Source organism: Cyprinodon variegatus, unplaced genomic scaffold (genome assembly GCF_000732505.1).
Source record: "Cyprinodon variegatus isolate N-32 unplaced genomic scaffold, C_variegatus-1.0 Scaffold359, whole genome shotgun sequence".
In the NCBI taxonomy this organism is placed as follows: Eukaryota; Metazoa; Chordata; class Actinopteri; order Cyprinodontiformes; family Cyprinodontidae; genus Cyprinodon; species Cyprinodon variegatus.
Genome location: NW_015150812.1, coordinates 804,317 through 829,191, shown reverse-complemented (window position 1 = coordinate 829,191; position 24,875 = coordinate 804,317). Strand labels below are relative to the sequence as shown.

Sequence of the window (24,875 nt, the reverse complement as noted above, 5' to 3'; positions counted from 1 at the left end):
AACAGATTCTGCAAAGTGGGAGAATAGAGATAGAATGAAACAGAATGATAAAAATAGGGGTCCCTATGTCCTCCAGAAGTCTAAGCCTATAGCGGCATAACTATAGAGATAGCTCAGGATAACCTGAGCCACTCTAACTAAACTAACTATATTCATCACAATGTGCAGAGCAGTATTACTGAACCTCCTAATCATGACCTCTGCTAAACCAGAAACAAACAAGAAACAAACAAGAAACAAACAGGAAACAAACTAACTAACATTATTAATCTTAACAATGTCTGTAATTTTAAAGTTGTTTATAAAAGGAAAGAGCCTGGACGCTCCAAGGGTCAGGGTTTAAAGAGCTGACTCCTGGTAGTCAAAGCTCAGGGTTTACGCTCACGCCTTCCTGTCAGTCTGCGTTCAGGGCTGCCGACCCTCCCTCCCTCCACTTCCGGTGGTGATTCGCAATTAGCAACAGCCTGTAGCTAGCAGCAGCCTTTAGCTGAGGCTCTGCTCATTTCATCCATCGGGCTCTCAGAGTGGCTTTCCGGCCTCCTTCTCCAGGTGGATCCGACCGAACCCGTCCTCCTGTCGGCCCCGAGCTGCCAGCTACGCGCTAAGACGGAGAATTATCAAGCTTCAGTCGTCGGTTCTTTTAGTTAGCATCGAGCTAACAGCTATCCTGCCGATGAAAACATCGCGAGGAAACTTCACTGACAGGTGAGTCAGACGCACCGGCGGTGACCCATAAACATACCTGAAGAAACCCTTACAAACCTGCAGTACGTCCCTAAATGTCAAAAAGGACCCCTAACTAATCTGCAGGGCCTCCTGTCGTAGTTTGGGGGCCCCTATACATTTCAGAGACCCGTGACACAATCAGCAGAGGCCCCTGCACTCCCAAAGGAGCCCCACCACACCCACAGAGGCTCCCTGCCGTCCCTCCAGAGGCCCTTCTCACCTGAGCAGGAACGCCTGAACTGGTCACGTGATGCAAACTCCGTAGGGAGCATCGGGTCTGACATCTGCTCAGGTAAACATCAGCAGAACCACACTGAGCCCTCTGACCAGCTGAAGGGAGAAACACTGATGAAGCTGCTGCTCCTGGTCCAAATGGATACAACTGGATCCTTGTGCATCCTGCTGGTTTTGGTTCAGTTTAGGTCCAAATGGGAAACATTCCTAAAAGCCACCAGAGATCAAAAAGATCCAGATAATGTTTTTCGACACTAAGCCTCTGTGTCAGAACATGCTGATAAAAACGATCTATATCTGATGCAGTTTAACTTAAAGCAGCTTAACTAAGACAGAACCAGGTAGCTGGGATGTTAGAACTACAGATGGTACCATCTGGCTTCTCTGGGCTGATTCCAAGTCATTGTTTATGACCTGCTGTGTTTTTAAAAAGACCAAATATTGTTGAATCTAACAGATTTACAACATAATTTTCATTCAGAATTTCTCTCATTTAAGTTTAATTTGGTGTTGATCGATTGTCCTGAATCAGGTCAGTTTTAGGACTTCATTTTCTCAAACTAAATATGAAATTAACAAAAGTTTAAGATAAATTTGGTTTCATTTACCCCCCCTAAGTTCCTTAGACCCGCCCTGCGTCTCTGTACTACTTAAACTGGTGCTGACTGGTTTTCATCTCTATCCACTCTTTTTATTCCCTGTTATTTTAGGAAGAACTCATGGCAGCTGGAAGGAACTGACCTCTGATTATATCTTTAATATTGGTCTGTTGTCTTAAGGCAAACATATATTTTAATTGGTTTCATTATCACCTGGAGTATAACCTGCAGTCAGCTAGTCCACTGATACGACTTTCGAAGATAACCAGCTGCAGGGTTTCGTTGATAGGATGGATGGTGTTCCTGTTGGAGCATTGTCTGCCTTTTTCAGGAAGGAGAAAGTTTGAACTGACCTGGCGGTGATGCTTCATGCTTCTGCAAACGCTCCAGAGACGTTCCTGCTCCACAGACAGGGAAAGGGGTCATTCAGGAAGGGAGTCAGTGCTGCCGTTGGAAAGTTGGATGTTTAAAATTCTGAGTCATCCAGGTCATGGTATACATGAAACAGACTCAAATCGGGAGCAGCCTCAGTGCCGCTAAGCTTTCACAAAAACGTTTTGACTCTTAGGCTCCAAAAGAGCTAATATGAAAAACAACGTCTGACAGTAAACTGGGAAACTTGAATTCTTCTTCAAGAATATTTTCCTTTTTTTTTTCAGAAATTGGGTGTTATTTTGTCAGGATTCTGTTTTGTTTTTTCTCATGAATATTATTGTTATTTAGTTTTCTTTGGTTTATTTATTTATTTTTTTTCAGCAGCGCCTTTGGACTGACAGTTAATTTTGTGCAAAAACTGAAAACCTAATATTTAAGCAAACTAGGAAAACTACAAATAACTGACAAAAGTCTTAATTTCTGACATTCTGTTTTTTGGTCCAATAAATGACTGAACCGGGTTGTTATTATGAAACCTTCAGGCTACTCCAGGTCCCAGAGGGTCTCCCCTGTGGACGGTTGTGCCAGAATTGGATCAGAGCTCCGCCTTCATGAAGCAGACCAGAACCATGCTGACCTAGGAACTGATTCCGGAGCCCCCAGAGACCTGCTGTGACCGTGACCATGTCAGAGAACCAGGCCAACAACAACAATGTTCCTTTGAACAACAACAACATGGGGCCCAACCGGGTCCGAAACCCCAACATCAACCAGAACCCGCTCATCAACGTCCGGGACCGCCTCTTCCACGCCCTTTTCTTTAAGATGGCCGTAACCTACGCCCGGCTCTTCCCGCCGTCCTTTAGGAGAGTCTTTGAGTTCTTCATCCTGCTAAAGGTGAGACATCCTACAGAAAGGTGACAGGATGAGACCAGGGGGTTTCATCAGTGGGTCAGTTTTCAGGGTCTTGGTTCCGCTGACTACAGTAGCTCCGAAGCAGAATTAAAAAAATGTGGTTTTACTGAAGCTCATTTGATGTTTGCTCAACTAAAAATGCTGCTGTCATAGGAGAGAGGTCTGCAGTAACACATTTTCGCCTCCATGTGTCACACCAGAGGAGCTGATCTGGGTTTAGTGAACCTGTCCACACATCTTAGGCTAGCTTTGCACTGCAGCCTGAAGTCACCTATATTTTTTGGCCCATATGTGATATGTATCTGATCTTTTCATGACAGTTTGAACAACACAGATCTGATTTTTTCCAATGCGATCCAGGCCGCTCGGTAATTTGGTCCTGAATCAGATACGAGTCTGATCTTTTTACATGCGACCTGTCGGATGAATGCGACCTGAACGCTGTTAATACCCGACAAAGGTCACTATTCTGCGGCAAGAAAAACAACATCTATGGCAGACGATGATGCGGCGAGCAGTATTTATGTTTAACCATCTTGAAAAGATTGTGTTTTTATGGTTGGGAAAGATCGCTAGATGCGCTCCAGCACTACCATCCATGTTTACTTCAGTAAACACAGAGCACGCTGGCCTGGGACATCATTGCGTCCTCTACTGTGCATGCGGGACACTAGCGTTGTCACACAGGAGATCACATACAAGTCGCATATATTTGGAAATGTGAACGGCAAGGCAAAAAAAAATCTGATTTTTACAAAAAAATTGGAATTGAGCTTCAAGGCCTGCAGTGTGAACGTAGCCTTAGAGAAGGTTCAACATAGCAGCTCCTGTTGCCCTACAGCAGTGCTGAATTAGAGGGAGTCTGCCCAATCCAGGGTGACTTCCTTGCATGTCCAAGAGCAAGGATTTTGATTGATTCAGATATGCCAGCGGTATAGTCCCCTGGAAGAAAGAAGAGTCCAGGACTACCTCATATAAACAGGCTTGAGTCAGAGCCGAGATTAGTTCTATACTAAATAGAAACAGATTCTGAGAGGAAATCAAAGTTCATCAGTAGATTCTGGTCCCTCAGCTAACAGCCGGTAATAAGGATGAAAGTTATCAATTAATGAATAAATCTAAAGTTGATTCTATCAATTGACTAACAATTAATTGGTAAGCATCCATTCACCTAAAACCCACAACATGAACCGCTGAATATTTTTATTTAAAAAAATCATCGGATCAATACTGTATATTGTAACAGTTTAGTGGTCTACTTACTGAATAAACAAAACATGTTTTCTTGCACATTATTAAAGTTATTTGTAAGGTATAACTAAACATAACCCCATTAGGCTACAGAATAAAAAAAAAGGTGCACAAAAAAATGTAAATGTAGAGAGAATTAGAACCATTCTTAAAAGGCAAGGTATGTTGATCCACCATGCTGTCAGGCTATTTGCCTTTTTGTTTCACTGAAATAGACGCTGACTATCATATTTTTACTGCAATCCAGCATTCAGTGCCTTTAAACAGGCGGTTCTAATTGCTCTCAGATGAACCAGCTACTTTTTTATGAGTCAGTGAATGTAAGTCTGCCTCTAAAGTTAACAGTTCCTGTTCACCCGGGTCGGCAAATGACGAATCATAGCTCGTTTGGATCTAGAAGAGAGAGAACAAATCTATCTGGTTCTGGTTCTACCCAGTTCCAGTTTAGGTTTCAAGTTTCAACAGGTTAACATCAGATGTATCAGTCATCAGAGCATTCAGAGGGTTATGAGGTGCTGATGAGGGTCTGGAAGAACCAGTAATATAAATCTGAAGTGGGTGTCAATTTTGTTCTATGTAGAGCAGCAGCCTGGATTGTTTATAGCGAAACCAGGCGTCTCTGAAGTGTCTGAGATATCTGGAAACTTTTTTTTTTGTTTTTCTTTTTAAAGGCTGATGCGGGTTATTTTAAGATCCCTCCAACCGATCCCCGATATGTTTAATTTTGTTTTTTGAGTCGATATCTGAAGCTCATGCAGATTTTTCTTCTCCACCTCCATGATTATAATTGTTACGAAGGTCTCAATGTAATAAAAGAGGAGACATCTCTACAGGTGTCTTAAAGCAGAGTGCTGGCCAGTAGCTCCTGGTTGGTTCACCTTCTGTCCTCTCCCTGCTCTGCATCAGGCGCTCTTCGTCCTCTTCATTCTCGCCTACATCCACATCGCCTTCTCCCGCTCGCCCATAAACTGTCTGGAGGCGGTCCGGGACCGCTGGCCCCGCGACGGCATCCTGAGGGTGGAGATCCAAAGGAACTCAAGTCGAGCTGCCGTCTTCCTGCAGCACTATGACTCTGCCATCCTCCAGGAGGACCTGGAGGCTGAGGAGGACCGGAGGGAGCCGGGAGGAGGAGTGGTGGCTGGGATCAGCCTGGGAGAAGACGACGAAGAGGAAGAAGAGATGATGGTGTTTGATAACAGCTCAGTGCATGTAAGTTAGCATCTACATCCTCACCTGTCAGTTCCACCTGTCGGTTTCTACATGCCCGCCTTCACCTGTTTGCAGTTTGAGCTGGACTTTGAGCCTCGGCTGAAGCCGTCTGTGATTGGAGGAGGTCCTGGAGGAGGAGGAGGAGTCAACGACAGCCAGGATGTGTCGTTCAACCCCGCCTCTAAAGGTATGCAGCCGCTGCAGGACTCAGTGTCTGAGCTGGAGATGATGACCAGAGCAGGTAAACCCACCTCTTCCTACTCTGACCCTGCCACCTCAGTTAGACTCCTCCTCCTTCTTGCTTGTGTTCATACGTTTTTTTTTCTGCGTGTCAAATCAGTTTCTGGAAATGGTTGTTGATGCAGTTTTTTTTTTTACTTGTTTTTTTCTCATTGTTTTCTTTCTGTTATTTATGTTTATATTTACCTTCCTGCCCTGTTCCTGAAGGCGGCTTAACTTAGTCTGGTTAGAGAGCAGAAATCCTGAGGAAACTATTCATAATATTCAGGATGTTTGGTTTCAGAACAGCTGATTTCGACAAGAGTTAAATAAGTCCTGTTTAAAGGGACTCAGGTGACATGAGATCCACCATGACAACGGGAGGATATATATACCTTGAAGTAGAGCTTATGATATTTAATTTAATCAGATTAACAAATTATTGAAATAATGACCAACTAATTTAGAATTAAGAATTGATCATTAAATGGAGTATAGAGACTTTAAAACATGCCTTTAGCTGACAGAGAAACCAAATTAGAGCCGTTATTATATAAAAATTTTAAAAATATATATATAAATGTTTTGCATTTAAGAAAAAACGTTTTTGTCTATATTCACTATCCAGAACTCCTCAAGTGGAAACATTTTAATATCGCCTGGTTTCATTTTGTAGAAAATCTTCCTTTAGGAACCTTTGGCTATCCGATTATTTATCAATTAATTGAAAAAAATAACGATTAGTTGCAGCCATAATATTAATGACGGCATGCTAGTAGAGTTGGACTGATACATTAGTCAACAGATTTTTGGTCAACAATGGTGTTTTTGTCTTGTATCTATATCAACCGTGTATGCATGCACTCATGCACCATGTATGTGCAGGGGGGCTTGGTAAAAAGGAACTGAATTAATGACCCGGTCTGAGAGTTTAAAAGAAATTCATTTATGTATTGAAAGCAACGGTGGAATAAATGGCTAAACTAGTAGCACTTTAAAGGGGAAATGTTAATGATTTAAAGTAGATTCTAGTTTATGACTTTGCAATGTTCAATTCTGTTGATGACTTTTCTTCAGTTCAGAGTGAGGTTAGAGATGAAGAGGCTGCAAAAAATTTAATGTAAACAAAAATAGTACCTTGTAAAGAACAGTTTGGAAACCCTTCCTTTAACCTTGATTTATAATTGACACCTCCGTAGGGTCCGCTTGGCTTAAATTATGTCAGTTTTAGCTTCAACTCCTACAGTACACCTAGTAAAATTTGTAACTAGATGGACAGAACCATGCAGGAAAACATGGCGGCAAGCAGCAGCTCCTACTGGTGAGGGTTCACCGATGTAAAGATCTAGAGACATCTTACAGGTCGGCTCATAAATATCATCCCTATCGACAGATTGTGGAAAAACTGCTGGAAGGAAATGACTACTGCTCTCGAACAGCATAAAAAAACTTTGAGAAAATTGTAACGGCTGAGTTTTCCTCTGTGCTGTTTGTGCTGCTTCAGCACAGAGTATATTGAAATATGGGAAAGGTCCTATCAGTGTTATTGCATACAATTATGTTGCAATTTAGATTGATATTGAAATATTGTGCAGCTATAAGTTTGTCATCAAAATTATTCTTCCTCACATATTCATAGGCGTGCATGACACATCCATCGTGGTGTAACCCAGCAGGGTCAAAAAGGACATAACTAAAAATGTTTTAAAATTTTTTGACATGCAAATGCAGTTTAGATAGTTTTCTGTTCATAAATCTAAGTGCTAAACAACTGCATGAGATTTATTTACAAGAAAACATGCAAACGTAAAATCAGAAAGAAATTAGCTCTAAAATATGTCTGGCTTTAACATTGTTGATTATTATGAGCTGCTTCACATGTTCCTCATGGCACAAAGCTATGATTAGCTGCTATGGCAACAGCATTAGCACAGGTTAGGTATATCTATAATAGAAATAGAAAAGAAACATAAAACCTAGAATAGATGAAATGAAAAACATTAAAATTTTGGACAAACTGATTATCAAATAGGTATCATTAAAGCAGTTAAATTAGAGGATAGGATAGTAGGGTGACATTTTTAATACTTGAGCAGATTAAAAGCTCTACAATATGATATAAAACATAATATAAATGTTTTTATTGAAGGAACAGTGAATGTGATGCCATTTATACCAGAAAACTCATATATGTATATATATATATACATACACAAATAGTCTAAAAATGTGAAGCAGTTCTTTTATTTCTGGGTTCTCTTGTCACAGAGGAAAGGAGAACCTTCAGGTTTTAGGTTGTGACCGACACCTAAATGTTTAAGGTCACACTGATCTAGATAAAATCAAATAAGGTTGAACAAACATGAACCATTTGTGCCTGATGATAAAACACTTAGAGAAACGGATCAGCAATACAGTAGAGATAGACCCAAACTTTGGCTGGCTGGTATTTTGGACTCATCTCTCTATATAGCTTAATTATCGAGATATATTGACTGTGGTGATGAATCTATGAACCCAAACCTACAAATACATTTACTTGCATGGAGCATTTTCTCTCCAGGCTCTACAGGCTCCTCTAGTAAATGAAACGCCATATCTGAAGCTTTCCAGTGTCTGATCTCAGCCCTAATGTACAACAGACAAATCTGCTACCACCAGCATCAATGAGAGAGTAGCTTGCAGTTGTAGCTTGACTTTAAAATGGTTAAAATGGCTTCTAAAACCAGAAACCCCAGAATTGAATATTAGTTCTTACTTATCCCTCCTTCAGAAACGGGGCCCACATGTTTTTTTTCTTTTTTCTCCTTGCTGTCAATACAGAGCTCTTCTTTTTAGGACTGGTTGGTTTTTGCTAAATGTTTCTGTTCAGTTGTGGTCAGTTTACGCTTCGTTGTTGTTGTTTCAGTCTGGCCGCAGGACGAGTACATCGTAGAGTATTCCCTGGAGTACGGCTTCCTGCGGCTGTCGCAGAGCACCAGACAGAGGCTGAACATCCCCGTCATGGTCGTCACTCTGGGTCAGACTCTGAGCTGCGTCACATGAACCCGTCAGGTCACATGACCTCGCTCACATACCATGTGGTCTTTGTGTAGATCCCACCAAGGACGAGTGCTTCGGAGACGGCTTCAGTCGCTTCCTGCTGGACGAGTTCCTGGGATACGACGACATCTTGATGTCGAGTGTGAAGGCGCTCGCTGAGAATGAGGAGAACAAAGGTACCTAGGCTCCACCCACTGGCCGGGCATCACCAGTTCCTGTCTTTTCAACAGGTTATGGGTATACCTGTTGGATGGAGGATGATGTTTCTGTGGTTCTCTGCAGGCTTCCTAAGGAACGTGGTGTCTGGAGAACATTACCGTTTTGTTAGCATGTGGATGGCGAGAACGTCGTACCTGGCTGCCTTTGTCATCATGGTCATATTTGTAAGTTCATCTGAAGAAGGACATAATGGCTCGGATCAGAAAATTATGTATCGAAATTATTTAAAACGGAGGCCTTTTAGCAACCAGGAGAAAAAAAAACTAAAAATAAAATTAAAAATGAAACTTATTAGAAGTGAAAACAAAAAACAAACTAGAGATCTAAAACTAAAATAAATATTTAAATTAACAACAGAAAAAACTAAATAAAAAACGTAAAGAAAAACGAATTAAACAAAAAAAAATCTTTATGAAACAATTACTAAATAAACTCTGGAATCCTTTATTTACATCTAACTATCTACATATCCATCTGTCTATGTGCGTGTGTTTATATAGATAGGTAAATAAAAAAAAATTAATTGGGGATCAGAATGCACCAAAACGAAAATTCTTGGCCAAAACAAAAAAGACTGAGAACCGAATTGAATTCGGAAATGTTTTAACCAAAACATTTTTGTATATCATGTGTTCTAACTTGACTAAAATCAGGGCATTTCAACAACAAAGTATCAAAATATCTATTTATCACTGACATTTTTTGTTGTTATGCCCTTTACCTCAGCCGAATCATTGGGAAACTTTCCTGCCTTTTCAAACCCGTCCTTCACAGACTGAGTTGGCATGTTGGCACAGTGCGATTTTTTTTTTTTTATTTTATTTTTGCGAGAATTTTCCGATTGTGCCGACTTCAAGCCTGATCGTGCGTCATGTAGTGTACAGGGGGTAACCAGGGGTGATCAGCCCCCCACGACCACCACCCGATCAGGAATCGTGAGGTTGGGACTAGAGACTGACATTTTTTCGGGAATCCCACGGGTCACAGGATTCCCGTGAGATGGGAGTCAGTATTAGTAACGATCACGTGATTGGGACGGTACAGGACTAAATATTAACGGTAGCAGACGGGAGCGGGAGCAAACCAATAATAACAACAAAAAAAAGCTAGGATTTATGCCAAAAAATAAAATAAAATGGAAAGAAAAAAAATCCAATACTGGCGCGGCGCCGCCATTTTGTAGTTTTTTTCCTTGAAGCCTACACTATAATGGGAGTCAAAAAAACTACACGACCCAAAAACCAACAGTGCTTCCGCTCTGAGTTTTTCACCCGCGCTCAAAAAAAAAAAAAGAAACAAGAATGGGAGTGGAGCGGGAGTCATTCTGAATGGGAGTGGGAGTAATTTCACCAGGAGTGGGACGGGACAGGATTTAGATTTCTACTCTGGCTTGGGATGGGACACAATTCTTTTCTGTGGGAGTGGGACGGGACAGGAGTGAAAATCCACTTCCGTGTCAGTCTCTAGTTGGGAACATCCCGACAGCCGCGGGCAAAATTGCTCAGGGTGCATGGGCAAACAAGGACTCTTCTTCTTCTTCCTCTCAGATGTAAACGCATAAGCATGGCGGGGGTGCGAGTGAAATGGAATTGACACACCATAGTAGCCACGTTTGCTCTGCCATGTCTTTGTCCAAATATGTCGTTGCGTTTTCTTTTTAGGGCTTTCTGCACAAAATTGCACTAATTGCCAAGGCAGCGAGTTTTAGTCTAGTGAGCTTCATATTCCTCTACTACTCCTTTGGCTTCCGGATAGACAAGTCCGAGTAGCTCCATCTCAACACGTAGCTGAGTCTGACGTGGTTTTTAGACGTACAGTGTGAGCAGGTAGATCGCATTAGAGCGTCAGGCTGAACATGCATCGTGAGCTGTGTACGATGCACTGTACGACGAAACCCTGCGGTTTTGTCGTACAGTGTGACCTGTAGCTGTGCACAGTGTATGCCCGGCTTTAAGTGTCAGTTTCCTTTTCCATGTCGGATTCTTCTTGTATTCAGAATGGTGATGGGAACGTTTGGATTTTTGTGCCACTGACCTGAGCTCGCAGTGAGAACGATGTGCAGCGTTTAAACTGGCACCCTCTCCCTCAAAGCCTGTCTGCCGCACGCTCATATCTAACAAACACTGCTCCGCCACTTGTGCTCTCCTGCTTTAGTGATTTTTGTTGCATGTTTCTGCAATGTTCCTGCATACTCCCTGTTCCGCGTCATCACAAGTTTCGGCTGTGTTGTTTCAGTGTTAAATGTCTATCAGCCGATAGCTGATAAACAGGACCAGAACGTTCACATTTTTGACAAAGAAGACAGGTGGTTTGAAAGGGGTGTGAAGGAAGCCATTTATGTTAAGAGAGAAAAACTAACCTTAAACAGAGGGGATGGGCTCAGGTTTTAACTTTCAAAGACCTACAACGCAGCAGTAGAGTTGATTCCTTCCTGCTACCGTAGTCCTCATGGCCATGCAGGGGACCAAGACAACTAACCTGGTCAGCCAGGCCAACAATGCCCTTAACGACTCCCCCCTTTTAGAGGCATAGGTCAATATCTGGAATTGCAGGCTAATAAAGATCTCAACGACTCCCCATTACTAAGGGGCGGACCTGTTCTTCCAGTTCAATCTGCATGTTTTCTAAGCCATAACAAGGTTTTGTTTGGGCTACTCTATAAAGCTTGGAACTCAAAGCTAATTCTGATATTTTAAATTGGAAAAAGCTTGCTGGATGGGAAGCGAAACGTCTTTAAACTTGGAAAACAAAGTCCAGTGTGTTGTTTTTTTTAACTTGTTTGAAATCAGCCAATAGGTGATATAAATGAGCTATAGAGGGACAGAAAAGAAAGGGAGAAACATGATTCTTCTCCACAAACTTGGAGTTGAAGCCAAAGGGACGACGACATCTAATAATTGAAGGGAAGCCAGAAAACCTGGTTATAACAGTGATGAATCAGTATCCTCCTATAGAAAGCAGCAAAGCTGCTTTTTATTCCATGTCTAATGTTCTAGATACTGAGACTGGAGGATTAGTGATCTATGGGGGACACTGAGATAGAAGAATAAAAACCATTTGACCATTTCTTTAAAGTTATCATCGGAGAGAAAGGGAATAATTGATCAATAGAGAACACTTAAGTAATTTAAATGAAATTTCATGCACTACTTAATGAGCCATTATGAGCATTTCGGTTTAGATTATAACCATGGAAGTAAATCTGATGTAGAGTATAGAAACATATGATTAGAGCAGCAGACAGTAGATTACAGTGCTCTATATATGCAAATGAACACTAACAGTATGGAGGTTAAAGGTGTGAAACGGGTAATGAACGAAATGGAAAAAGAAATGATACAGAGTGAGGTAGATTCAGGATAGTGAGGGAAACTCTAAAGGTGTTTTTGTGGGGAAGGTTCGTAGCTAAAAAGGCAGGAATATAAAAAAGGAGGAATCCAAGCTTATGGAAACTTAAAAAAAAAAAAACAAAGGAAGAGGAAATGTATCAGAAAATTCAATAAATGTAGAAAACAGACTGTATTCTTGTCAGAAAAAAAGTTTTCTACTGGAGAGGTGACTAATATTCAGGGAATGCTGCATATAAACAACGGCCATTAACAGCAAATAGAAGCTTTCACTGAAAAACTCTGTTTAACCAGAGAGAGAATAGACTTAAACAGCAAATCATTATACATTATTAAAAAACCTTATATAACCCAAAGCTGGAATAAGGATAAATGGAAACCTGATGAAAAAGCGTAGTCTGCAAAGGTCGACTAGACGGGGATGCTGCTTTTAACCTGGTCCAATGCTACATTTATTGAACCTTTGACTCAAACATGGAAAACCCAATAATTACAGGTCTGAACAATAAACATAAATGTGACTTTTCTGGATGTCACCCTCCCAAACAGCTAAATACATCATTTCTCAAACTGCTGGAAAGTTTTTAGGCCGAGTATAAATATTTCAGAAACACAAACACTTTAATGGTATTCCTTATAAACACATGAAGAAGAGCTATAAATTAAACTGGAAATTGAAATGAGAAACTGTGCAAGAATTTTTGTTTTAATCCTAGCTATCCCAGAGTAAAGTAGGAAGCTAAGAAAGATGGAGAGTTGTTTCTATTCCCAGCATCCCCAGCACAGGTCAGCCTAGAGCAGTTTGTTTCTTGGGAACTGATCATTTCTGGGTTTATCTGGATGCATGGAAGATCAATGTTGTGCCTGTTCAGAGTTAAAAAGAACGAGCTGAAAGCTCAGCTGACACAGATGAAAAAGAACTAGTTCATTTGGTAAATTAAGCCCCAATCCTACACAATAGAGCCACATATTTCACCCTTTCAATGTGTGATCATAATACATATAGAGAAATAGAAAATACTCGATGCAGTCAAGGTGTACTGTATGTGCAGTGAAGCCTTTAATCAGCCAAATTACACAGAACTTCAGAAAAATACAGGTACGTTCAGGTTCTGCTGAAAAGATCTGGATCAAAGATGATTTCTTACATTTCTCTTTCAGTAGCAGATATTCCCCAAGATAGCTCAGATGGTTAAAACTCGATTTGTCGCTTCAAATTTAAAGTGGATTTGGCTGACGTACAGAATCGTCTGTTAAGTCTCGCACACTAGTATTAGCAGTAAACATGCTGGTCTTTTGTGCTGTTTGACGTAATAAGTGCCGTAAAACTTGACTTTATCCCATAGTGTTATCATCAATGCATGATCATGAATGCTAATGTCAGCTATGTGTTGAACTGAGTTGGGAGTGAGAATATGTTAATGTCGTTCATTATTCTCATACTGAATGCTGGTGAAGATTCCCAGTCATCCAGGTCATGGTCATTCCAAAAAAAGTAAAAATTAAAACAATTTACTAGACTTTGCTTCCAAGTTTGAATACATTTTGCTTCCCATCCAAGAAGCTTTTTTTAATTCAAAATGTCAGGAATAGCGTTGAGTTCAAGGTTTTATACAGTAAACAAAGCCTTGTTTTTTGTTTTGAAAACATGCAAATAGAAACGGAGAACGAAACGACCCCCATTCCAAAAGGTTGGACACCTTCGTCCGTTTCTCATACTGCATGTCGCTCTTGTTCACGTTCATTAGTTTAAAACTAATCTGTTCAGTTCACTGTTCACTAAAAATGTGAACGTTTCAGTGAACGCATTCATGCACAACACTGTGGAAGACTCAAGCTAAGATCTACACAATATAATGAGAATTGTATACTATAATAAAACTCAGTAAAGGATAAGAAACAAAAATTATTACATAGAATGACAGCTTTAATTATATCTGAATACCAAATGGAAATAAAATTTCAATTTAAAACAAAAAAATAAATAAGAATAAACAGATTTAAATGAGATCAAATGGTAACTTAACGGGAACTTAAATAAAATAATCCTAAATAAAACCACAGAATGTTCAAATGTTTAGAATTATATCGAAAAATAGCTGAGATTTGGTCAGTGAATAAAAATGAGACCAAATAAATGAAAAGAAACTAGTTTCCTAGCGGTTCTGTTGGGTCAAAGCACCTGGATCTTTCTCTGGTTGATGAGAATCTGCCGATCTGAGCTAGTAGGGGCGCGGTGGGGCGGGTTGTTCTGGAAGTCTGTGAGCAATGCAAAGGAAGGAGCCAACTGGATCAGGACCTCAGGCTGTCCCGGATCAGAGCAGAAGTCCGGCTCCATGGAGCCTTCTAGTAGCTTTGCCCCATTTAAAGTCTAAGATCACCCTGGACAACAAAGGAAGTGACATCATGGCTTCAGTGTGGAGCTGCTGCAAACGAGGGGATAAGGGTTCTGTTTCCATGATGTAGGAGAAAGAAAAATGATGTTTATCCTTTCAGGCAGGAATGTTTCCACTTTCTTATGTGACAGGAAGTGATGAACGTTCGGTTCCTGTTTGAATCTCTTATGACTTTCGACCTTTTATATAACATTTTTGGTACAGACATGGAACAAACAGGAACATCTCAAAGTTCAGGTAGAACCGGCCTGACGAGGATGATGATGATGATGAAATTACTCTATCCTTCTTTTGTTTTTATTTGAGATTTTCTTTTGGAATTGGTAAAATAATACAAACTAATATTTTCTCTACATAAAATAAACAATATTTCTTCTTGAAAAAACTTAACTGGGAGATGAATTTGACTGAAGTAAACCTTGGTCAGCGGAACCGTAGGACCAGAACCGGTTCGGAGCTAACGGGGGTTCTCTGCTCTGTCTTTCAGACGCTGTCTGTGTCCATGCTGCTCAGATACTCCCATCACCAGATCTTCGTCTTCATCGGTTAGTTTGTTGCTCGGTCCGGTCCAATCAGGGCCTGATCCAAGGTTCTGTGTGCTGTGAACCTTCGGCTGACCCGTTCTGTCATTTTCAGTGGATCTTCTTCAGATGCTGGAGATGAACATGACCATCGCCTTCCCAGCAGCCCCTCTGCTTACGGTCATCCTGGCGCTGGTTGGTAAGTTCTGTTTGGTTCTGTTGGAGGATCCGGTTCTGTTTAGGTCCTCTGTGGTTCGTCTACAATGTCACTTCCTTTGGTCAGGCATGGAGGCCATAATGTCGGAGTTCTTCAACGATACGACCACAGCGTTCTACATCATCCTGATCGTCTGGTTGGCTGACCAGTACGACGCCATCTGCTGCCACACCAACACCAGCAAGCGCCACTGGCTGCGGTGAGTTCGGAGCGCCGCTGCAGAACCTTTCTAGCACACAGTGTCTCCAGTCTGTTAGGGGCGTGTCCTGATGTTTGGGGCGGTTCTCCGCCTTTAGGTAGAATCTGTATTTACTGGATTAATTCTTCCATCTTTATGGTTCCAGTTCTCCCGGTAACCCCAGGAGATCAAACCAACGCCACATTCAATATAAACAATTCTGTCCTTTTTCCTGCTAACCCAACTAGCTAGCCCTCTGACATGGTCTCACCTGGTTCTGTTACAGGTTCTTCTATCTGTACCACTTTGCTTTCTACGCCTACCATTACCGCTTCAACGGGCAGTACAGCAGCCTGGCTCTGGTCACCTCCTGGCTCTTCATCCAGGTCAGAACCTTGGAAATGGGGGGGAAAAAAATGAGAATAACTGCTTTTTCTCTGCTTTTATTATAATTTTTTTCAAATGGTTTTTGAAATGCTGTTTGAAAAACAGAAATTGGAAAAAATAATATATAAAATGTGTTTAAAGAAAATTAACAAAATTTGAACAAAAATAGAAAAAAGGAGAATATTACATTTGTAAAAAGTAAAAATTTTAAATGAACTCTTTTTTATTTTATTTTATTATTTTTACAAAATATGTTTTATTCTCGCAACAATGATGAACTAAATCCACTCCTTTATTCTTCTGCTCCTGGCGCTTATATAGCTCCGCCCCTTCTTAATCAGGCTGATGCTTTTCTCTGATTGGTTAATGCTCTCTCTCTTGCTGGTTTTCTGCAGCACTCGATGATCTACTTCTTCCACCACTACGAGCTTCCTGCCATCCTGCAGCAGATCCGGATCCAAGAGATGCTTCTCCAGAATCAGCAGGCGGGTCAGAACCAGACAGCTCTGCAGGATAACCTCAACAACAACAACACTGCAGCCGCCGGTGCCGCCGCCGCCGCTGCTGCTGCTGCTGCTCCGGCACCAGCTGGAAGTAGCCAATCAGGAGACGCTGGGAGTGAGCCTCTGCAGGCTGACGCCCTCCCATCATCATCCTCGGCTGCAGCAGGCGGAGCGGGAGAGGTCAGAGCAGAGCTAAACTGGGTCGCTCAGACGGCAGCCATCATCACTGAGGCACTGAGCTCCTCCGTCGACTCAGGAGGAGGTGGTCAGGGAGCAGCAGGAGGTCAGGGAGCAGCAGGAGCAGAGATTGGTGTGGAGTTCTGGGTGGGAGGAACGACAGAAACCGCAGCATCATCTTCAGCAGCAGCAGATGGAGTTCCTGAAGCTGCTCCATTGATTGACAGGCCTGAAGTGGGCGGAGCTGAAGCCGCCCAGAGGGGCAGCAGGGGCCATGAGGAGGAGGGGGGGCCCTCAGGTGTGTCCTCCCCTAACACGGCTTGCCCAGCCCCTCCCACAGACTGCCAGTCACCTGAGACGCAGCGACAGAGCTCCGCCCCCCTCGGTACGTCGTGAGCGTCCAGGTGAGCTCCTGCTGACATCATCATGTCACCATGACGACTAGATGCTTCAGCTGATCCGGCTGGTTGATCGTTGATCCGACAGACAAACAGTCTGAGCTGCACTTTACTCCAATTAACTGATTGATCAATTAACTAATTATAAAGTGATCCGAGGGAAGCTCCCTCCTGACGGTCGCTAAGCTGAGCTCTGGTTCTTGTTCTGTTCTCTGTGACCCGTCTGCAAACCCAAATGACGTATTTCAGATCAAACACTCGATGAATAGAAATGAAACTGTCCCGGTTGCTGCTGAGTAAACCAGCAGAACCCCTCAGAGTGATTATTGATCCGAGATCGGTTCTGATTCTGACAGACTGAAGCACGAATAGAACTGCTTAAATCTGCTTTTATTATGGAGGAAGAACAGGAAGCTGTTGTTGGACCGGTCGGCCAGGCGGATCGCAGGCAGAGCGAGATGATCGGCTGTGCGTTGCTGCATAGGCCCTGTCTCTATTTGGAGGGCGTGGCCTCTTGTCATGACGTGTTCAGGCCTCATCTGGAATGAATTTGAAAAATAATCAGCAACATCAGGCTAAATCATCTGCATGAGCTCAGCTTTCAGAACCAGAACCAGTGATCCAGAACCTTCCTGATTCGGTATTCTGATTCTTCTGTTTCCAACGACTGTCCGGGAAGGAGAGCGGGGCCTGAACACCTGTTCCTGGGCGTGGGACTGTGGGCGGGGCTTGGGGTGGGCAGTGGTTCTTTTTGGTGCCTCTCTGCTGGATGACTGTAGCCTGTTAGAACCTATTTAAACCAGCAGAACCGGCAGCTGTGGGAGGTTTTACCTGCAGAATTGGTCGGGCCTCCTGCAGACTGAGCAGGTATCGCTGATCAGAGCTGAGTCACCTGTAGGTCAAAAATAAAACGTTGTGAAAACCTTTTCTGTGGCCTTTATTTGTACCTGTCTAAACCAATATGACTCCGTTTTGGTGGAGGGATGAGCAGAAACACCTGAATGGTCCATAAACTCCTTAGATAAAACCCAGGAACCCGTTTACAGCCAATCAGAAATAAAGCCCAGCTTGATTAAGCCTGATCATTTCTTTCTGGATTCATCTGTTCCACGAAGGCCAAGACAGGCTCAGCAAGCCAGGTGTAAGTATCCAGTTAGTCCCTGAAACAGTAAGAGGAACTTTATCATATGTGTAATGTTATGTTGTTTTAAGAATTGAAGGTATTTGATTAAAAGGTGACAAGTATGCGAAAGTGTGGGGACAGTTGCAACACTATTTAACCAATAAGCATTAAGTCAGACTTATGAGGATCCGGCTGCACAGGCTCCCTTCTCCCCTACTTGTTCCTACAAGACAGCAAACGCATCCCATAATACCTTCAGAGAGAACGTGACTTGGCTCAACAGGTTTAAACACAAAGGGAGAACTAATGTTTTAAGCAAGTATAGCAAGTTTAAAGATTGTAGTTATGAGGGGCAGCTATTTATCAAATTGATCTCTAAAGGTTTAATCCAAAGTTGAATAAGCAGGTAATTAGATAAAATAGTGTGATCCAAAATGAGTTTTATTAATAAATCACAGTTTCAACCGTACAACTACGTGTTACCTGCTTTACATAAGGCTTCTGATGGGTGTTTAGGGTACAGAGGTACGTTTACCATGTTCAAGTTTTGTCATTCAAATAAAAAGAGGCTGTGAGAATTTAAGGGAAAAATAAAAACAGTTGTAACCATCCCCACTCTCACCTACTGAGTACTAAAACATCTGAGATTTAATATTGTCATAAAGACAGACCAAAATGTCAATTATGTACAGACTCTTTTAAAGGCTATAATGTAATAAAACAAAAATATTGTAATAAAAAAGCAATAAAATGTCCAATATTTACTCTTTGCTGTCTATAAGCGTGCCCTTCTATTGACACGGCTCATATAAGACAAACATGAACTGTGTCTTTATCTAGAGCACTTTAAAAAATGTGCTTGTTATTCAGCAGAGTCGCAATAGATTGTTACAATAATCTAATCGTTAAAAGCATATTCTTTTGGTCAAAATGTTACTCCTTTAACTGAGTAAATGTAACTAGTTACTTCTCATCCTTGAAGTAATTAAGCTAAATTGGGTCTACAGTTCTCTTCAGCAGAGCATGAGGTCGATCACAGGTTCATTGATTCAACAAACAAGAGCAGATCCAGTAAATTCCTAAAATAAACATTACCTTCAAAATTTAAGGAGTTAATTTTTCATTCCTTCCAAACAAATAACTGTAAACTTAACAGTGGCTGTAACATTATCAGATATACATAAACGCTTCATTCCTCACCTTCGGTCCCTGTGTGATGACATCAGTGTTTCTGCCATAAGATCTTTGTCCAGATATATCACCTTGTATTGTTCCACATCCTATTAATAGTCATACATAGCTAATATGAACGGACCAAAGAGGACCTGACAGCAGAGATGAACTAGAAGAACCTTATCTGGAGAAAATGTTGATTATAATTTACAAATAGTTTGTACTAACAACTTAAAAGGTGGCTGCACACGTATTTGATCCTCTTTCCTAATTGAGGTGATTAAAATGTGCTTTTGTCTTGCACTGATCTTGTTTTAAACAAGAGTAAAAAAGCAAAGAGGCTCAGGTTTATAAATACAAGTAAAACAAAGATATTTATTTGTAATTCTGCCGCGGTGCCCCTGAACCTCACTGCACCACAGAACTGTCAGAACATCAAAAATCAGTGTCAAGAACAGAATGGTGTCTTTTTGTTTTGACCCCTGAAAAGGAGAACAGGTTTCTCTGCTCCAGCTGCTGTCCTGCATCAATCATCTCCACATGAAGCCACATGAATCCATGGATCCTTTCCACCTGCACGGATTTATTCTTTAGGAGCAACTTTTATCACATTTCATGAATTAAACTTTGTCTGTGTGGGAGCTGATGGGTTTTAATGAGGTTTAAAGGTCAGAAAGCTCCAGTTAACATGCTGTCATCTAATAATCTGTTTGCAGATCAGCATCTAATCAGATTAAAGGCTTAAAAAGAAAAAGGTTTGAGAATAAAAATAGTTTTATGTCAAAACTTTTTTTATTTATTCAAGGATGTGAGAAGTTAGTCAATATCCTGAAAACAATCTTATATTTTAACAGCAGCGGGTGTTTACTTTGACTTTGTTCATGCTGGAGCTTCACGGAAGACCTTTTATTCTCTAGTTTGGAGTTTAAAAATTAAACGGATATCAGATTTAAGAGGAAATATCAGATGTTAATAGAATTAAAACAAAACTGAGTGAAGCAGTTACTGAATGAGCTGTGTACACGTTAACAAGGCCTGAACCGCCTCATATCTTAAAACTTAGGTGCTTTAATAAGTAAGAAAGGCAAAAGTAGAAAGATAAACACCATAAATTTTATTTAAACACAAACTTTAGACAAATTTATAGGTTTACTGCATAAAAACACCAAACATGTTAAAAATCCCTCTGATATATTCAGCAACATTTGTTTTCATGTTTGCATATTTGAGCTCAACCAACCAAATATAAAAAGACAGTTTGTTAAAGGTGGAGTTCCTCAGGATCCACATCCTGGTCCTGAGGCTTTTATTATTCATTCCGACTGAAACGGCTTGTTCTCTTTTTCAGATATCCTTACAGAAACAATTTTAAACATGAAGTGAAAACAGTTTTAATAAAATTAAAGCAACCGTTTAAAAAAATAAAATATTTAACCAAGAGTCTCAGCAGCAATGAATAAGGTGATGGATGCAAGCTGCTTTCATAACATCTTTGTGCTGGTTTCTCATTTAAACAATGTCATTTCAGAATAAAATCTGTCTTTTTCTCTCAGTCCAGTGGAAGCCGGGGAATGCATCACCTCCTCTGATTGGACAATCTGCTGCGGAGGGGCTGAACTTTGGACAGCACCTTGTGGGGGGGCACCGTCATGGTTGTGACACTCTTCTTGTCAGGAGAAACACTTGTTGTTGTGGTGATGGTTGGTAAGGGTTTGGGGGGGTTCCCTGTTGTAGTTATCTGTTCTGGCACTGGGTTGGTTGTAACCGTAGAAACGGGTTTGGCCAAAGTGGTCTGGATCTCAGCCCTCCGAGCCAAAGCGACTCTCAGCTTCTCCCTCATCTGCTCGATTTGTTCCTGCAGCTCCTGCAGCTCTCCAGGCTGGGGAGGAGCCGGGATGGAAGGGGTTGTAGATACTGGAGGAGCAGTGACAGCAGAAAGGGGAGGGGCTTTAGCTACAGATGGGGGGGCTGAAGCAGCAGATAGAGGTGTGTTGAGTTTAGCAGAGGAGGAGGAGGGTAAGGAGAGCACCAAACTGGCCAAAGAAGCTGCCGGGCCTCCATTCTCACACAACCTGCTGGTTGGGCCCCCCTTTGGCTTTATGGGCTCCTCCACGTCACCTTTGGCCCCGGCCCCCTTTGCTTCTGAGGCTGCAAGACGAGCAAGAAGGCGCCGGGTGTTGAGGGTCTCCAGGCTGAAGTGGACCCGCTTGAAATCTCGAGCATCTGGAGCAGCTGGACCGTCCTTACTGGTTTCATTATTCCATTTGGCAGTTGCAGCACAGGCTGGGGGCCCCGGGGGGCCTAATGTAACAGGGTTACTGTGAGCTGTCTGGGGCTTCTCCAGGTTACAGCTGAAGAGAGAGACAGAAAACAGGGGGGGTTTGGGTATCCTTTATGCTGATGTGTTCAAATGATTCAATTCAGTTTATTTATATAGCGCAAATTCACAACAAATGTCATCTTTACAGTTCACTTTACAGTTCACCAGATCATACAGTCACATTGATTCAGTTTTCTATCTAAGGAAAATCAGTTGAATGAATCGACTCATTGACTCAAAGGCAATCCCTCACACTAAGCACGCTTGTAGCGACAGTGGAGAGGAAAACTCTCTTTTAACAGGAAGAAACCTCCAGCAGAACCAGGCTCGGTTTGAGCGGCCATCTGCGGAGGCTGACTCGTGTTCAATGAGACAGAAGCAGAGATACAAAAGGCAGCTAGCTGTAAAAGACGTGTTCTCCTGAGGGGCCTAAAGATGAGCTCAGTGAATTCATGGAAACAAAGTCTGATACTATAATAATAAATACAATCATGTTATTAGAAATGTTACAACTAAAATAAACTGTATAAACTGTACAAATGTTTGGAGTAAAGAACATCATAATCTGGGTTAAACCTGCCAAACTAACCTTTTCTCTTTCTCAGCTCGCTGCTTTTTAACATCCTCATACGTCATGTTGAGAGCTCGGTGGATTTTCTGTCAGACAGAAACATCAGACTCAGTTTTAGGATCAGAAACAGGAGGACCAGGCCAGAGTCACACTGACCTAAGAACACTGAGCTGGAATAATCATGTGGAACCCACCTGGGAGGTGTGCAGCCAGTACTTTAGGTTCTGTCGGCGGCGGATGTGCGGCAGGACGAGTCGATAAAATCCATGTTCACCCGCGAGGGTCAGCAGAGCTCCGCTCACTCCAACACACAGCAATACAAAGAGTCCTGAGAAGTGACTGATGCCCATCTGCAGAGTCTGGAACAGAGTGGGATCAGTAAGGTTCCTGAGTCAGCCACCAGGGGGCAGTGTTGCACATATTGTAACTGCTTTCACATGTTCACTGCTGCTGCCTGTGAGTGTCTCACTCATGTCTTTTTCTTCAAATCACAATGGGACACTTTGGAGACAGGAGGACAGTATACTATAGAGGCCTGCATGGGACAGTTAGATTTCATTTATAGCTCCAATTCAGGTCAGTTTATTTATATAGCGCCAATTCACAACACATATCATCTAAAGGCATTTTACAGTTCACCAGATCATACAGTCAAATTGATACAAAATCTTCTACCTAAGGAAAACCAGTTGATTTCATCGACTCGTTGAATAGAAGGGAATCCCTCACACTAAGCATGCTTGAAGCGAGAGTGGAGAGGAAAAACTCCCTTTTAACAGGAAGAAACCTCTAGCAGAACCAGGTCATTAAAGGTTAAGTGGAGGATTTTTTCAAATTTCTGAAAAGACCCGCCTTCTCCACTTTAAACAAAATGCACATGCAGCACAATCCTATACCCACTCTCGAGAGGTAACGCCTATTGACCAAAGCTCGTGCGATAGCGTGCACGAGACCATTTCATTTCGAGCACGCTCTGTTTAAAAGTTGCTGTTTGCATCGCTCACACAAGCTTACTTTCCAAAAGAAGATTTGCAATTTTTCCACTATGTCAGACTAACCACTGGTAAGTTAAAATGCGAATAAGCATGCATTTTGGCCTTGAGTAAACATATCACCAGAATGATTGACAATTAGCAGGACCACTTATTTTGATGATCCACCTGGAAGAACATCCTCCACTATACCTTTAAAAAAGTCGCTTTAAAAGGGCGTAGGCTTACAAATGTCTCCAAACAGCACATGGTGAAGCAGATATCTTGTTATTTAGTTCCACGTTGTTAAAACCATTTTCAAGTGTTTTTAATGGACTGTTTGACTTTATTCTCAACACTATATTTCAACTTTCTTCTCAACATTTCTACTTTAATGACTTTTTAAAGAAGAGGTTTAAAAAATCCTCCTTCTCTGAATATCTTCCTAACTGTGTTTCAAATATTCTGTCATACTTTTGAAATAGAAAAAAGAAACTCTACTTCCTGAACTTCAGCCAGCTCCTTTAAAATGAAACTGCCACTTATTTTTTCTTTTGATATCTGTAACTAAAAAGTAAAGATAATGAACAAAAGAAAGATACACCCACAACAAACCATAAACTGTCATTGTTTCAATCACATCTTTGTTTTTATCAGAGCACAGATTTTGGCTGCTCTAACAACTGTTAGCATACAGCCCTGAGATGACCCAGTGGAAGTACACACATGAACAAAACTCTTAGTACCCCTAGAAAAGACAAAAAAAAATCTAATTGTCAACTAATTAGCATCACAGGTGTCTACAATCTTGTAATCAGTCAGTGTGACAATATAGGGCTATAGTGCAACTGTGCTGTTTGTTTACATGGTGTGTACCACCACTAAAATACAATTAGGGATTTCTTTTGGGACAATAAAGTTAATCTTATCTTAAGAAACAATAAAATGTGTATAATGAATGAGGTACAACTTGGCATATAAAAAGCAGTGAACCCTGCTCTCCAGAGTGAGTAGATTGGTAACCCCGCCTCCTGCTCTCCTCTATCTTGTCTGCTGTCATGATTCATGCAGCTATTATTTTATCCAAATGATAACTGGAGAACAGATAAGCAGATCATGGCTTGTCTACAGTAAAAAGAAGAACTGTGATATTTACATTTGCTGTCGCCTTATTGGAAACACAGGAAGGAGCAATCAGCTCAGGGAGCTTAGTGCTTGGAAATAAATCTTTCATTCCTTTTGAGACAGCATGAAAAGTCAGCTGAGTACAAAACATAGAGAGGAAAACAACAAGAAAAGGGACAAGAGGAGAGGGACAAAACGTAGAACAAACAATGTATGTCTATTCTATTAAAATTTCTGTATCTGTATAAAGAGTCTGTTTTATGTGTTGTCTTCTCAATTCAGAGGGCCCCCTGCATGGCTTGCCTAGAGCCCCAGATTTCCTAAATCTGCCCCTGCCTGCTAACCTGACTCCGCCAGATGGATTTGCTCCGCATATCCATCTGGAAACCTTCCGTTAAAGTAATTATGGGAAGGGGCAAAAATACTGGTTAGCTGATTGGCCTATGTTGGTGATAGACGGGCCAAATAAACCAATCAGATCAACAAAGCATATGACGTACTAACAGAGTGACGACGAAGAGGAGCCAATTTGATAGATCAAACTCTTGCTGAAACCAATCGGGAGAAGAGCAAAAACATCTTTTCCTCTAACAAAAGTCTCCAGAGCAGTGTTTTGCTCTTCTTCCAGTGAAGAAATACTCTGTAATTCCGATAAAACTTGCTCGATAGCCACGCTAAC

General features: G+C 41.6%; 2 protein-coding genes across 4 annotated transcripts in view; one reads left to right on the top strand and one right to left on the bottom strand.

The window, feature by feature from the left end:
* The first annotated feature begins 434 nt into the window (after positions 1-434).
* Positions 435-17,909, top strand: tmem259 (transmembrane protein 259). Of its 3 annotated transcripts, none has more exons than XM_015386210.1 (13): positions 435-705; positions 826-1,018; positions 2,477-2,831; positions 5,007-5,309; positions 5,385-5,550; positions 8,437-8,547; positions 8,624-8,746; positions 8,853-8,953; positions 15,020-15,077; positions 15,169-15,252; positions 15,337-15,469; positions 15,735-15,834; positions 16,231-17,904. In XM_015386210.1, the coding sequence occupies exons 3-13, from the start codon at positions 2,619-2,621 to the stop codon at positions 16,909-16,911; spliced, it is 2,073 nt and encodes a 690-aa protein (XP_015241696.1). In that variant the 5' UTR covers positions 435-705; positions 826-1,018; positions 2,477-2,618; the 3' UTR covers positions 16,912-17,904. The 3 variants fall into 3 exon arrangements, with proteins under 3 accessions (XP_015241696.1, XP_015241697.1, XP_015241695.1); XM_015386211.1 differs by having other exon boundaries at positions 436-705; positions 5,385-5,496; positions 16,231-17,899; XM_015386209.1 differs by lacking the exons at positions 435-705; positions 826-1,018 and having other exon boundaries at positions 2,619-2,831; positions 16,231-17,909.
* A 2,488-nt stretch (positions 17,910-20,397) lies between these two features.
* Positions 20,398-24,875, bottom strand: part of grin3b (glutamate receptor, ionotropic, N-methyl-D-aspartate 3B) — a 59,707-nt gene continuing 55,229 nt past the window's right edge. Inside the window, exons 7-9 of the mRNA XM_015386186.1 lie at positions 22,295-22,459; positions 22,119-22,186; positions 20,398-21,560 (exon numbers count right to left, since the gene is read on the bottom strand). Of these exons, the coding sequence (XP_015241672.1) occupies positions 20,786-21,560; positions 22,119-22,186; positions 22,295-22,459 (1,008 nt within the window). The 3' untranslated portion in view covers positions 20,398-20,785. The remainder of the gene's footprint in view (positions 21,561-22,118; positions 22,187-22,294; positions 22,460-24,875) is intronic.

Excerpts from the sequence above, each read along its gene's own strand:
- tmem259 (XM_015386209.1), top strand. The coding sequence starts at position 2,619 with ATGTCAGAGAACCAGGCCAACAACAACAATGTTCCTTTGAACAACAAC. Across the intron at positions 15,470-15,734 it reads AGCAAGCGCCACTGGCTGCG|GTTCTTCTATCTGTACCACT; the intron begins GTGAGTTCGGAG and ends GTTCTGTTACAG. Across the intron at positions 15,835-16,230 it reads CCTCCTGGCTCTTCATCCAG|CACTCGATGATCTACTTCTT; the intron begins GTCAGAACCTTG and ends GGTTTTCTGCAG.